The 15,146-nt window shown below is 34.9% G+C and overlaps 1 protein-coding gene across 26 annotated transcripts in view; it reads right to left on the minus strand.

Annotated features, from left to right (window-relative positions):
* The window catches only part of LOC116844216, a 29,882-nt gene extending 15,474 nt beyond the window's left edge, over positions 1-14,408 (minus strand). For 3 of the 26 annotated variants that reach the window (XR_004378035.1, XR_004378034.1, XM_032815435.1), the window contains exons 1-4: positions 13,940-14,408; positions 13,538-13,582; positions 13,310-13,390; positions 11,522-11,612 (exon numbers count right to left, since the gene is read on the minus strand). Coding sequence is in view for 11 of the 26 variants with exons in the window: in XM_032815435.1 (XP_032671326.1) it covers positions 11,522-11,612; positions 13,310-13,390; positions 13,538-13,582; positions 13,940-14,036 (314 nt within the window). In the remaining 15 variants the exon portion in view is untranslated. The other 23 variants (XR_004378032.1, XR_004378031.1, XM_032815431.1 and 20 more) reach the window with 21 other exon arrangements.
* Positions 14,409-15,146: the final 738 nt, after the last annotated feature.

The raw sequence follows: 15,146 nt of genomic DNA on the forward strand, positions 1-15,146 counted from the left end.
CTTATAGAAATATCATACTAAGAATCATTGATAATTACTTATTATCGAGTATTTTTAATACTGAAAATAAGTAATTATCAATGATTCTTAGTATATTTCTATAAGGGTAATATACTTAGCAAACATCAAATAATAGTTATATAATTTTTACTTAATTTTTACTTAATTTTTACTTAATTTTTACTTAATTTTTAGTGTTTGTTGGATAATTTGCTGGTAGATATTGAAACAATGCAACAACATTCGATATGCGATAAATATTGATGTAATGTAGTGAACCAGTGATAATTACTTTTAGATTTTTAACAAAATGTTATAATGATTAATCCAAACAAAAAAAATTAAAAAATCCAAGAAAATCCAAATTAAACAAATCGAAATACTAAATTTTAAAAGAAACTTTTAAAAAATACTGTTTCTGTAAGGAAAAGTGACTGCGAGGAAATGACGCCGTAATAACGTTTTAATGATGTCTATAATGTCAAAGAAATTGATATGTCAATTGATGTCACCATTCTATTTAGAATATGATATATTGCTATAATTTAACTATAATATTGCAAATATATAAGTGTAATATTTCAATGATATAAATGTGTAATATTTCAATGATATAAGTATGTAATACTGCAGTAATATTTCTGTAATATTTCAATGACATATATAAAGGTGCAATATTTCAGTAATATTTCTGTAATATTTCACTGTGATATGTAATATTACCACTATATTGCAATATCACTGCAATATTTCTGCAATATTACGTGCTGTGTGGGATATTACAAACGCAATCTGACAGCAAACGCGCGTCGCTTGTGTGCGTGCGTATACGTGTGATCTGAAGCTAAATCGCTTGACGATGCAAATGCGGCTTGATGGACAAACTGATTCACTTGTGTGCATGCGTACGTGTGTCTGAAAAAAAAAGAGAATTTGCGCGAAAATAAAAAGGCTTTAAATTACGCGCGCGCTAAACATTATATAAGGAAACTTTCACTACATTTTTGATTATTGTTTTTGTGCTTGAGATATTTGACTCGGAAGACCAATTAACCCAGAAATTTCAGATAAGCTTACACGGTCGCGTTATTTTGTTCCATACGTATTCGGCGTCGCGCCGTGACCGCGGCGCTTGATAATAATAATCCAAAATATAACAATATAACAATATTATCTCTATCTCTCAAGAAATAACAATAATATTAATTTAGCTGTACAAAATAATATTAATTTAGCTGTACGAGCACGCCAAGTTTTTGTACTTTAGTTGGTCTTAATCAAAAGCCGGTTGTGTGGGATTTAGAATTTATGTAAACTCTTAACAATAGAACAATAGAACAAAATATAAAAATGATTAATTTTTATGTCAACTAAATTGGCATATTTTTTATAATAATAAAATTTAACATCTATCATTTCACGTTCATTTTAAGAAACTTAAAATTTATATATAATATGAAAAATATTTTTGAGAGGTACTCTTTATTTATGGAAACATATTGTGTCCGAAATATAGTAGCGGCTATAGGTATTGCATCACTTTCACAAAATATTAATTTATGGAAACATATTGTATCCAAAATATAGTAGCGGCTATAGATATTGCATCACTTTCACAAAATATTAATAATACCAGGTGTATACTTGTGAAATGCAGATTTTCCTAACAGATGGTGCCACACATACGTTCTTACGCGTGGTGATTTGACATATATAGTATTTTATTTAGGTATTCCTAACTTACAAAACCATACATGTGGAAAATTGTGAGAGTGTAAATATCATAGTCTTTTTCTGCTTTGAAAATGTCGAATTTCGTACCAAAAGAAAACCATTTTTTTTATTCATTACTTCATTTTGAAGAAAACTGCTGCTCAAACTTATCGAATACTTGTAGAAGCTTACGGCGAACATGCACCATCTCAAGACATTTGTGAACGTTGGTTCAATCGATTCAAAACTGGTGATTTTGATGTGAAAAACAAGGCTAAGGGAAAACCACCGAAAAAAATTGAAGATGCAGTGTTGCAAGCATTGTTAGACGAAGACTCCACTCAAACTCAATCACAATTGGCGAAAATATTAAATGTGACTCAAAAAAGTGTTAGCAAGCGTTTGCACGCGATGGGAAAGATTCAAAAAGAAGGAAAATGGGTACCACACGATTTGACTGAAAGACAGATGGAGAATCGAAAATTCACCAGCGAACTCCTGCTGAAAAGACGTCCAATGGAAAAGTTTTCTGTATCGAATCGTCACAAGTGATGAAAAATGGATATATTTCGAGAATCCCAAACGAAGAAAATCATGGAGTGATCCAGGCCATCCATCAACATCGACTACAAGACCAAATCGCTTCGAAAAGAAGACAATGCTCTGTGTTTAGTGGGATCAAAAGGGTGTTGTTTATTATGAACTTCTCAAATTTGGTGAAACGGTTAATGCTGCTCGCTACCGACAACAAATAATCAATTTCAACCATGCATTGATCACAAAAAGTCCGGAATGGGCCCAAAGACATGAAAAAGTGATTTTGCTACATGACAATGCGCCGACCCACACCACAAAAGTTGTCAAGGAAACTTTAAAAGAATTGAATTGGGATGTGCTACCTCACCCGCCGTATTCGCCGGACATTGCTCCTTCGAACTATCACTTGTTCCGGTCGATGGCGTACGGATTGGCTGAGCAGCACTTCGCTAATTTCGAAGAAGTGAAAAAATGGGTCGATTCATGGTTTGCTTCGAAAGATGAAAGTTTCTATCGTCGCGGAATCCATCTTTTGCCAGAAAGATGGGAAAAAGTTGTAGCGTCGAATAGCGCATACTTCAAATAAATAGCTTTAACCATTCACTTCAAATTAACATGTGTTTTTCCTTAAAAAAATCCGCATTTCATAAGTATACACCTGGTATACAATTATGTACTTGTATTAATATTGATCTCATGTCTATTTTTGAGCAAAATTAATTTTTAAAATTAGTTTTTTTTTTAATTCACATATACAATTTTTGTTTTGTTATTTTTGGTTTTTTACACAAATTTTTTGTTAAATTTTTTTATATTGTTTTTATGAGTATTTTATAGAAATTTTTATAGAGTTTTTGTTAGGTTTTTGCAAGAAGTTTTTGTTAAGTTTTTAAAACTACTGTTTTTTTTGGTAATTCACATATATACAATTTTTGTTTTGTTATTTAGTATTTTACCTAAAACATTATAAACATATATAACAAAGATTGTGTGTGTGCAAAGGACCAACAAATAGTTTTCACAAAACTGTAACAAAAGTAATGATTAAACAAAAAACAAATAATCAAAGAAATATGTACAAAAATGTGAGTCAACTGATAATATTTATTCGATAGAATAATGTTATATTATATACAAGCAAAACTTTTTGATATCTATATACACGATTTTTCTACAAAGATTATGCAAAGGACCAAGAAACAATTTTCACAAAACTGTAACAAAAATAATGATTAAACAAAAAGCAAATAATCAAAGAAATATGTACAAAATATTTTGTACATATTTACAGTTTTGTGAAAACTATTTGTTAGTCCTTTGCACACACACACAACCTTTGTGGAAAAACCGTATATACAGATATCAAAAAGTTTTACTCGTATACAATATAACATTATTCTATCGAATAAATATTATCAATTGACACACATTTGCACAAAGTTTGGTAACGTAAAGAAAGGTAAAACATTAATGTTTATTAATATTTTATAATAAATACTGTATATCTGATAATGAAACGTTGTTATTGTTTGATTACTATGATTTATTATCTTTCAAATATATGTAAATGTATGATTATAATTACTAAAAGTATTACTAAGTATATTATTAATAAAAGAAGTTTTAAACATACACGTAGCGATATGCACTAACAAACATGTAATGATGCAAATATATCATCGTGAAACGATAGATACTCACTGCGACACTAGCTGTTATAGTACTGCTTTTATACATCAAGTTTCACTTACATAATGTTTACGCATACTTATTCAGAATTTGTATTGCAAAAACCTGATTGTTTTGCAAACTTGTTATTCACGTTTCATTATATCTACGACTAAACTCTATTAATAAATATGATCGATTCTGCAACTCATATCGTTTCTGTCCCAACAATTGCGTCAAATATATACAGGGTGTCTGACTCGTACCAGAGCTAGCACTAGTACTATAGCTACACTGAGAGAAAAATTATCTTAAAATCAACAAATATTTCCTTGGTGGGTGTCATTAACATATTTACTTAAATCTACATTCTCTTTACTTAAATCAAATATTGTTTACTTGATTTAAATAAACAATATTTGTTTTAAGTAAAGAGAATGTAGATTTAAGTAAATATGTTAATGGTACCCACCAAGGAAATATTTGTTGGTTTTAAGATAATTTTTCTCTCAGTGTAGAATAGGTCGAAGTGAGTAATAAAATCAGTATCCTTTTTTAAACAACCACGTAAAATTTTAAAATATTAACGATAAAAGATTTCTATCAAGCGGCACCCGACTAGCCAATCAGAACGTGTGCTGCGGTGAGACAAACGCTGTACGCGCTATAGCATCGGCATGATAGGCTAGCCTGTTCAATTGTAGAAGTCATTTTTCAAACAACCACGTAAAATTCCGAGATATTAATTAAAATAGTTGGACGTATCAGAGGGCGGCGACGCGGCAGGCGGGGCATATGGCTTGCTGCGGCCGGCGAAGGAAATGGACGAGCGCACACGTATACGGAGGTATATACAGAGCTACCCATTTTCATATGCCAAACGGCCCACTTCTCTGGCCTATAAGATAGACCTGCGAGCAATCGTGAATTTTTTTCGCCTGCCGCGACGCCGCGCTCTGATATATCCAACTATTTTAATTAATATCTCGGAATTTTACGTGGTTGTTTGAAAAATGACTTCTATAATTTTTGTTCACTTTTATCTGTTCTACTTATATTTTTCTTTTGGCATGTCTTATGCGGGACACCCTATACAGGGTGACCCTTGGTGAGAACGTAGATTGAGATGAGCAAGAAAGTCCTGTGCTGTTTTGCGATATTCGTAATAGTTTTTGAGAAATTAATTATTATGTCTCAACAAATCAGCATACAGAAAGCGGTAGCGGAAAGAAAAATGCCTTCGGCCGACGTGCGACCGTGACGCGCGAATCGTATCTCGCCGCGTCCCTTCGCCCATAGCTACGAGAATAGCGAAGCGTGATACACTGACACATGTGCGTGACATACCCGTGTATCGAATCGACGCCAAATCGAAGCGCGTCCCCGCTTCGGCTGCATACATATATGTAGAGGTGACACAACGAGCGGCGAGTAACACAAAATCGTGTGGCCAAAGATAATTATCTTTCGGTTTCTCGACGTCGTGGTAGAAAAACGACAGCGCGCGATTACATTTAGAAGATTATTTTATAAGACAGCTCACATTAAAACCGTAATGTGTTCCTGTGATTAAAAAAAAAATAGAAAGAAAGAAAGCGATAGAAACTGAAAGGATTTGTAGAGAATCTAACTGTTCTCTATCGTAATTGTTTCTCTATCGTATCCTTTGCATGTATCGAATCCGCAAAAAATGAAATCGTGCTCTGTTAGAAGAGTATTAAATCGTTATTATGATAAAATTCTTAGAGACTTGTATTCTATCGTTTTGTTGGAATTTATCATGAAAAAATCACTGGAAATCTGTCATAATTTGTGGTGTATTAACGGATTTGTGGTTAATTAATGGAAGAAACTCAAAATACTTTATCGTATAAAGGAAACCTATCGTTCTCGATTGTGTACGAACGATATTTGATTTGTACGTATAATTACGATAGAAGACATGCATCATAATCTATCGTCAAATAGTTACGCCAAGAACAGGTGTTTTTCCATCGTATTCTTACAAAAAGCGTAACACGCTTTGGCTAAGTACATTCGTCAACAAAATTATCGTATAGGTAAATTTATGTCCAAATTTAGCATAATTTTAAATGAGCATAATACTACGAAACATGATCGTATTTGAAATCTTTTTTCTTTTCTTTTTAAATAATGAAATCTGTACTTTAAGAAGCATTTGTCGTATTTTGAATTTATTCTCTCCCCTTCCCAAAGTCTTTTCAAAAGTAAAGACGTGTTACGTCTCCAAAAAAAATTGCACAATTTGACGTATCCTACGTGAACGAATAAACTTTTATCGTAAATTTCATGATAATTATCGTAAAATATAGACTTTCTTCTGCAATGTAAAAGAAAACGGATTTTTTTTTCTAACAGTAAGATTTGAAAAGGCACATAAGGAGCAAGCACGGATGTCTTAGTGCTTTAAATACTAATATTACTTTTTAATATTAATATGATAGTGGGAGGATAAAATTATTCAACATGTTAAACGCACGTATCGAAATTTTTCTTCGATTATCGTACGCGGAGAATCAACCTTCCATATTTAGACCGATCCTTGAGTCCCAATTTTTATATATATATTTTTTTTTTAATTCCCAAATCCTATTAAACCGATGAATCAAATATATTCATTATACATATACATTATGTATATGTTGCGAAAAAACTGCCTCCACCAGGACTCGAACCTGTAACCTCCCCACTTTCCGGGCGGGACGCCTTTCCATTCGGCCACCGAGGCTTCGACAGTAATCCCGCAACACAATGTTTATAAATTCTCTAAAATGTAAGTTGCGAGAGAAAGAAAGAGTCGATCTCGTAAGAGATGTTAGTATACGAGAGAGATAGCATATTCTTTCTGCCAATGCTTAACATAAACCGAAATTATAGAAAGCTCCTTGAATAGATTAACTAACAGTAAGATTTGAAAAGGCACATTTGATAAGGCACATAATAAAAGGATTTTTTTCGATTTTTTTTCGCGGATTTGCGACATATCAACTACTTTTACTACTAACAGTTACTTTTTACCGCAAGTAACGGTAACGGTAACGCGTTACTTTTAAAAAGTAACGTTCCCAACCCTGCATTGTAATTATTATCAACATGCAATAAAATACATTTGCATTGTATTTTTTTGAAGGCAAACATTTCTTTAAATCCTAAAAATTTTATGCCGACAAAAATTCCAATTTCTTTCGACGATACAAGTAACGATGAATTTCGTTACTCGTTACTAAAGAAAATGTAACGCCGTTACTTATACAAAAAAGTAACGGCGTTACCAAATCGTTACCAAAAAAAAGTAACGAAATAGTAACGTCGTTACAAGTAACGCGTTACTTCCCAACCCTGTTACAATGTAATTTCCCTGTTGCACACACATATAGATAATAGATAATAGAAATGTATCGTTTTTTAATCTTTCCGCATATACGCGCAACGATCTCAAGTTATTTTCCACACATATTGTTGTATCGCTTTAATTATACGTATTCTTTTCAGTAATGTTGCATTCTTCACTTGTTTCAATTTATTCATCTCGTAATCTTTAAATTAATGTTTATGTAAAATGTTTGTTTGAGTAATATGATTATAAATCGAGTTAACGAATCATTTCATCATAGATATGAGATTGGCCGCATTAACAACTATATATACATAGTGTGTATGCAGTTGTTAATGCGGCCAATCTCTTTTTGACAACAACCCATATAGGGTTTTACAATTGGTCCAGTACTGGGCCAATACTTGTTGTCGGAGTTCCAGTACTGGCGTAACACTAGAAAAAACTATTGGCGCTAAAAAAGTACTGGTAGATAATCGGATTGTAACTTCGGCCCAGTACTGGCAAATGGTACTGGCCCAACCGTTGTTAGCCAGTACTTCCCCAGCATTGACAGTACAATCGGTTCTGTACTTAGACAGTACTGATCGTCAGATTTGTAATACTGTGAAAAAATCATAATATTATACAAAAATATATTTATAATTTTTAATTTTCTCATGTCTCATAAACCACTAGGAACCAAAGATTGTTAACAACACGCTCCGAACTTTCGCGAATCCTCTTTCGATAATTTCGATCCCAAGCGATCACCATCCATGTTCTGACTGCGTTGAAGTGTTACTTAACCTGACGATCGAGCGGCATGCGATTCCAATGACTCCAACGATGTTTTTACAATTTATGCCTATATGATTTATTCTTATAGTGTTCACAGTATATTATAACATACCTAACAAATACCAAATAACAGTTATATAACTTTTATTTAGTGTTTGTTGCATAATTTATTAATAAATATTGAAGCAATACAATAACATTCGATATACAATGGATATTGATATAATATAGTGAAACAGTGATAATTACTTTTAGATTTTTAACAAAATGTTATAATGATTAATCTAAACAAAAAAAAATAAAAAGATCCAAGAAAATTCAAATCATACAAATTGAATTATTAAATTTTGAAAGAAATTTTTAAAGAATACTATTTAAAATAATAGTTTTACAATTTGTTTCATCAAATGACATGGTTTTCTTGGACAAAATAAATGTTTTTTATTTTCATCATTTTAAAAAATGATATTTCGTTTAAGAATATAATATTTTAATAAAACAAACCAAAATTAAACAAATATGAATATTAAATTTAAAGAAATATTTTTCTCCGAAAAAACGGTATAAGAAGTATAAAATATATGTAATAAAACGAATTCTAGTCAAAAAAAGAATTAATAACTGCCACTAACAAATACTATTCTAAGTACTATTCTATTTGCCAGTAATTAATAAATACTAGCTAACAGAGGTCCGGCCGACGATTAGATGCCATACGTTGGCCGAGTGTCGGCGTTCGGCATTCTTTCTTTTGCTAGTAATGGCTGAATACTGGCTGACAGAAGTCCGGTCGACGGTTAGCCGCCAAACGTCGGCCAAACGTTGGTGGCCGAAGGCCTTCGGCAGCCAATCATTTGCTAGCATTGGGCCAGTACTGGCTGACAGAATTCTGGCCGATAGTTGGGTGCCATAGCTTCGGTCAAGCGTTGACTTTGTTGTTATTACTGGCAACCCTACATGGGTAGTATTTGCTATTTTGAAACACGAAATATTTGACTAGAACTCTGCGCTATGTCGATGATTTGTTAAGGCTTTGGAGTTCTTTGATAACGTTAAAAACGAGAAATCACATGCCAAAAGTTTATGCGTTATACATTTAAGTAAAAAGATCTGTACTACAACGCATGTGTAATACAATTCAGTAAACGTGTGAAATTGTCTGGAAATGTTCCTTTTGTTATAACAATCAATAAATAGCTGTAAGATCGAACGTAATAGGAAAACCGAAAAAAGATAATCAATATTAAACAAGGACAATAAGAGTTAAAGCACAGTTCTCATAGTGCTATTTAAACTATTAAAAATAGTGACCCAATCTCAAATGAGAAGAAATTTATTAATAATCAAATAATCATACGCGTTTCGGTCTTTACAGACTTTACAGACCATCTTCAGTGATTACAATAAAAGAAACAAATTAGATTTCATAAGTGTTCCGGACAGCAGCTGGGTGTCTGTGCGGAGCGTGTACGGCGGGCGGCTGAGCCCTAGGCGCCGCTCAACTCGCGGTCGCCGGCCTCCTTCCGCTAGTGCGCGCCGTCGCCGCGACGCGGCGAGCACGTCAGCCAGAGCTGCTTCTCGCAGTTAATTCTCGCTTGGGCGCCTATATAAGGCGCCGCGCGAGATAACTCGAGGCTTTTGCCAGCATTTTGACTGCGATTGCACATTAGGTCACTGCCTCATTGAGGTATTCTTTTAAGTTCTAGTTAGCTTTATATCGCCTTCTTGAGTGCGCAGGCACGTTGGGCACTTGCCTTGTCAGAGGTATACGTTTTGAATATCTGTATCGATCTTCACTGCCTTAAGAGTGTCGTAGACACGTTGGCATTTTGTGTTTAGGTCTTCGATGATTCTACACAACTCTCTACAGCCTTTAGAGTGCGTTTGCACGTTGGGCTATTGCCTCTAGAGTGTCCGAGGACACGTTGGCATCTGTGTTACGAAGTATATGGGTAACTCCACGGATCTCCACCTTCTCAATACAATCTAGGATTGAGAGAAGGCTTCGCGCGACCACTTCGGATTACTTTTGACGCCTCCACCGCAGTGGACGCTCTCTTCGCGACATCTCCCGTATTACCTATACCGGGTATTCGTGCCGACAGAACTTATTACTGTCGGGCGCTCATGACTCCGCGCGAGTCAGTTTTCTTCGAGAGCTTTGCTGCCAGAGACACGCAGCGCTCACGTGAGCCACGCTCGCTATTACTTCCCTGCCAGGGGCACCGCGCTCTCGCGCCACACGATTGCGGGCCTGTCTAATCAAGACTTCTACGTCGTCGCATCCGCGACTCTATATGCGAGGAATATTCGCTTCTCGGCTCAACGAGAATTAGCATTCGTCACGCACGCGGTACACTCACCGCATATCTACGGTTACATGTACGTTAACGTCAAACTACGACTCGGCCGCGTACGCGATTCAGAGTTACGTTCGCGTTTAGGCTTTCACTACGAGACATCGCATTCGCCGCGTGTGCGACTATTCAGGCGAGCAACGTTCGCCAGTCTAACATCTTAGATTCAGCCTCTGTTGCTTCCTCGCCCACCGGAGCTGAATCTTAGTCGGACTTTGCTTCGACACTCACAAGGAAGACGGATAAGTCTCCACACTCTGAGTGATTATCCTCCGAAAGGGGGAATCCTTCCCAGCGCGGAGGCGCCGGGCAATCCCCCGCGTGTCCTTCACTGGGTCACGCCGTGCTCTTATACACAAGAGCACTCTCGTACTTTCCCCACACCATCTTACGGGGCTCCTGGATAGGAGAGCACGCACTTATACTCGCGCAATTGATGATAGCAGTCGACGAGCGTTCGACGGCATCTGAACTAGCCGCTCACCGCCTAAGGCTGTTCGAAATAATAAGAATGTCAAACATAAGGTCGCAAATCGTCAGTATTATAAGAGTTGTTATTACACAAAATTTTCGATACAAAGTTTGATTACGGCAATCGGAAGCACGAACGCAAACAAATAAAATTTATCCTTAGGATAAAGAAACCTCTCTTTGGAAGACTGTAAATATAAGTCAGTAAAAATCTTATTGTGAGATCAGTCACTCCATCGTACGTACTAAGGTGCTATGGTGTAATTAACAGAAAATACGTGTTAAAATAGAGTAACCGAACTAAGCCCGAGGAAAACAAAGAAATTAAATACCTCAATAAAAGAAATTTTAGAGCTCCAGGAAGAGTGGTGATGTTAAGTTAATAAGCATATACCTCCGAATGCCACAAGCAGTACAGAACAATGTGTTTATATTTACTTAGTCAAAATGTAAACGAAAAACAAATGAAGTCAAATCAAGTAACGTATTATAACATTTACCTAAATTTTCAGTATCAGTCTGAGAATTTAGCCTGCGTGCCTGCATTTTAATAAAAATCATTTCAGCAATCATCCTTTTATAAAAAAGGCATTCTTTATGTAAAATTCTTATACTATCCCATTCAAATTCATGACCACACCTGATACGATGCTCCTGAACAACAGAGAGTTGTGATATAAGATCCTTAGGTAAACGTTTATGCTCAGACATACGTGTGGAAAGCCTTCTGCCTGTTTGACCAACATAAGAAGAGTCACAATCATTGCATTCAAACATGTACACAACATTATTATGGAGATCTCGAGGAAGTCTGTCCTTCTGAACACGAACTAAACCAGAAAGCTTGTTCATAACAGTAAAGCATTGAACATTATTAAATTTTTTGAAGATTTTACTAAATCTATCAGATATTCTCCCCATATATGGAAAGATGCAATAACACCGAGAGGGAACTGAGGAAGCCAAAGCCTCACTAGATGGTAGTATTCATTTTGTCGATTAATCCAAAAACACGTTTTTTAAAGATTCTGAAAATAAAATCAGTGGGATAACCATTCTGTACTAAAGTGCGGATGACAAACGCAAAATTCCTTTCATGGAACGCAGAATGGCTTAAAAAAATGATTCTATCAACTAACCCTATGATTGTACCAATTTTGTGCTGTAGTGGATGGAAAGAATTAAAATTGAGTAGGCAGCCAAAGTAGGTAGGCTTATGGTACCAATCAAACCTGAGTCTGTTATCAACGATCTCTATAGAGGTATCCAAAAAATTAATTTTTCCATTCTCGCCCAAATCCATCGTAAACTAAAGGCGTGGATGGAAAGAATTAAAAACAATTAAAATGTTTTCAACAAAAGTTTCTAGAGCAGCTAAAACAATGTCGTCCACAAAATAAAGGGATCTGTATCCTTTGAAGTGCTCTTTCCTCGAGGTCTTGGAGAACTATGTCAGCTATGACAGGAGAGAGAGGAGAACCCATCGGACTGCCAAAGGTCTGTCTGTAAATCCTGCCATTAAAGCAGAAATAAGTAGAATTGAGAACAAATTTTAGTGCTAAAATAAATTCTTCCTTCGGAATTTTACTGAATGTCTCTAAAAAACACCACTTTCTTAAAATACCATTCATTGCTAATTCAAGAGGAATATTGATGAACAATGATACCACATCCAATGAAAACAGTTTAAAGTGTTCCTCTACATATAAATTTGCAAGAGATCCAACCAGATCAAAGCTATTTTTGATTTTGCTATTAGCCGCCGGGATATTAGAAGAAATTAACTTATGTAAAAACAAGGCCAAGTTATACAAAGGACTATTGATAGATGAAACAATAATCCTTAAAGGGTTGTCAGCTTTGTGTATCTTAGGAGAACCGTAAGCACGAGGGAGAATGCCATCACTTGATTACAAAAACCTAAAAATAGACTTGTCAATATAAGACTTATTCTTCCATCTCTTTAAAATATTGTGTAGCTCAGTTATTATTTTCTTAGTGGGATCCTTTTTGACAACTTGATATGTATTAGTATCCTCCAATTGTGACATCTTAACATAAACGTCCTTGTCCAGAACAGTGACATTTCCTTTGTCAGCTTTAGTAAATAACAAATCAGGGAACGACTTGGCAAATGATTTGGCTGCTCTGTAAGTGTGAAGGAGAAGTTTATTATCATGATATAAAGATGGTATATATAATTTAATGTCACGTAAAATGGGAATAGAGACTCCTCACGTTCTTCTTCTCATTATTACTGAATGACTTCGTTGTTCTCAAGATGTTTTATAAATTTTATAAGAGTGTATCTTTCGTCAGGAGGAAAACTAAAGCCGTTGCCCAATTGCAACCAACCCTGAATATTAGTCGGTATGTGGACAGATGACAAATTTATTGACAATAAATAATTATATTTATTTTAACTCACCTTTATCTTTAATATTATCATTTTCTTTGTTATCATCTAATACTGAGTAATCGCAAATTTTATTAATATTGCTTCTGTCTCCTACAGAGGGATCAAGATAACTTAAAATTAAGGAGAATCTAAGTTATAACAGTTTAATTAATACATCTAACTTATCATTAAACACTTAGAGCAAACAAAATTTGTATATAATAGTTAATATAGTGTTTAAAATAGTTTTTTTCTTACTGTTACTTCTTGCACGTTCCAATAATTTTGTTGCAAACTCTAAATCTGAAATGAAAATAAAGATAATAAAGTCCTAAATACTTTTAATTTTACAGTTATAAATTTGTGCTAAAGATTATCTTACTCATTAGCTGCAACAATGATATAATTCTAAATTTTGACATTTTGGTTATTGCTATAAAAAAAAAAACGATTTTCACTTATACTTTTACTGGTTACAGTTTTTTTTGGCTAATCGTAATTTTTTAGTTGTCATTGTTGTAGCAAATAAACGATATAATATATATTTAAAGAGAAAATAAGTTAGTTACATACGTGTTAAATATTAATATAAAAGATCACGCGGAATATTTATAAATTTAATTTAACACAAGGTTAACTAAAAAAATTTAATTCTTTTACCACTTTCAGCTCTTTTAGCGTCTTCTGGACTAACAACTATTTTATATGCCTCGTTGGTTTCAGCATCGAGTAAGGTTATTTCAATGTAACTCGCCATCTTGAACTGCAACTACTTTACCTCGCCGGCTGCAGTGGTCACAACAGGAAGTGACATCGAAATTCATGACGTCACAAACTCGTCGAATTGCTTTCGCAGTGCACTGTAACCTATTTCGGAACGCTGTTGTAGTACTGACAGTACTCGCAGTAAATAAAGGAACGCACCCTTAGTCCGTACAGGATTTAGTCTCCGTCGCACCCGCGACTTTCTCACGTGAGCCACGCTCGCTTCTATGTCCGTACAGGAACTTAGTCGCCGTCGCGTTTGTGATATTCCTCACGCGAGTCACGTTCGCTTCTAAGCCGTACAAGACTTAGTTTTTTATCGCGCCAGCGACTCTGCATTCACGTCCGAGTCTTTACAAGACTAGGGGTGCGTTCGCTTTGGACGTTCACGCGCTGTAAGCGCTCACGCTTATAAGCGCTATTTTCATTCATTCGATTTGGTTTGTGAACGCTGACGTGAAAACAATATTGGCTGCGTTCCGAAATTAACTGCCAGTACTGAAAGTATGACGTCATAAAGTAAAACTGCGGATCCGTTCCGTAATTACTGATGCTGCTTTTCAGCTTGTAATGCAATCAATAACGGAACGGACTCGCAGTAGAAATATTCAGTATTGTGGAGGTTAAGATAAACAAGTTTCATAGATAATTATGGATCAAACACAGCGTGATATGGAGATTGTGATTTTAACAAAAGTTGTAAAATATGTAATAGAATCTTCTGAAAGTTCTTCAAATAGCGAAGAAGATGATATATTTTTAAGGACTCTTAATAGAAATTTGACTCCACGTTCTCGTTGCAAGGACTATGTTGAAAGTGTTATACCATTGTATACAGGCTGCGTTCCGAAATTAACTGCCAGTACTGAAAGTATGACGTCATAAAGTAGAACTGCGGATCCGTTCTGTAATTACTGATGCTGCTTTTCAGCTTGTAATGCAATCAATAACGGAACGGACTCGCAGTAGAAATATTCAGTATTGTGGAGGTTAAGATAAACAAGTTTCATAGATAATTATGGATCAAACACAGCGTGATATGGAGATTGTGATTTTAACAAAAGTTGTAAAATATGTAATAGAATCTTCTGAAAGTTCTTCA

The sequence above is a fragment of the Odontomachus brunneus genome, unplaced genomic scaffold (genome assembly GCF_010583005.1).
Source record: "Odontomachus brunneus isolate Ranch 3 - 2012 unplaced genomic scaffold, Obru_v1 Obru_scaffold_040, whole genome shotgun sequence".
Taxonomy (NCBI): domain Eukaryota; kingdom Metazoa; phylum Arthropoda; class Insecta; order Hymenoptera; family Formicidae; genus Odontomachus; species Odontomachus brunneus.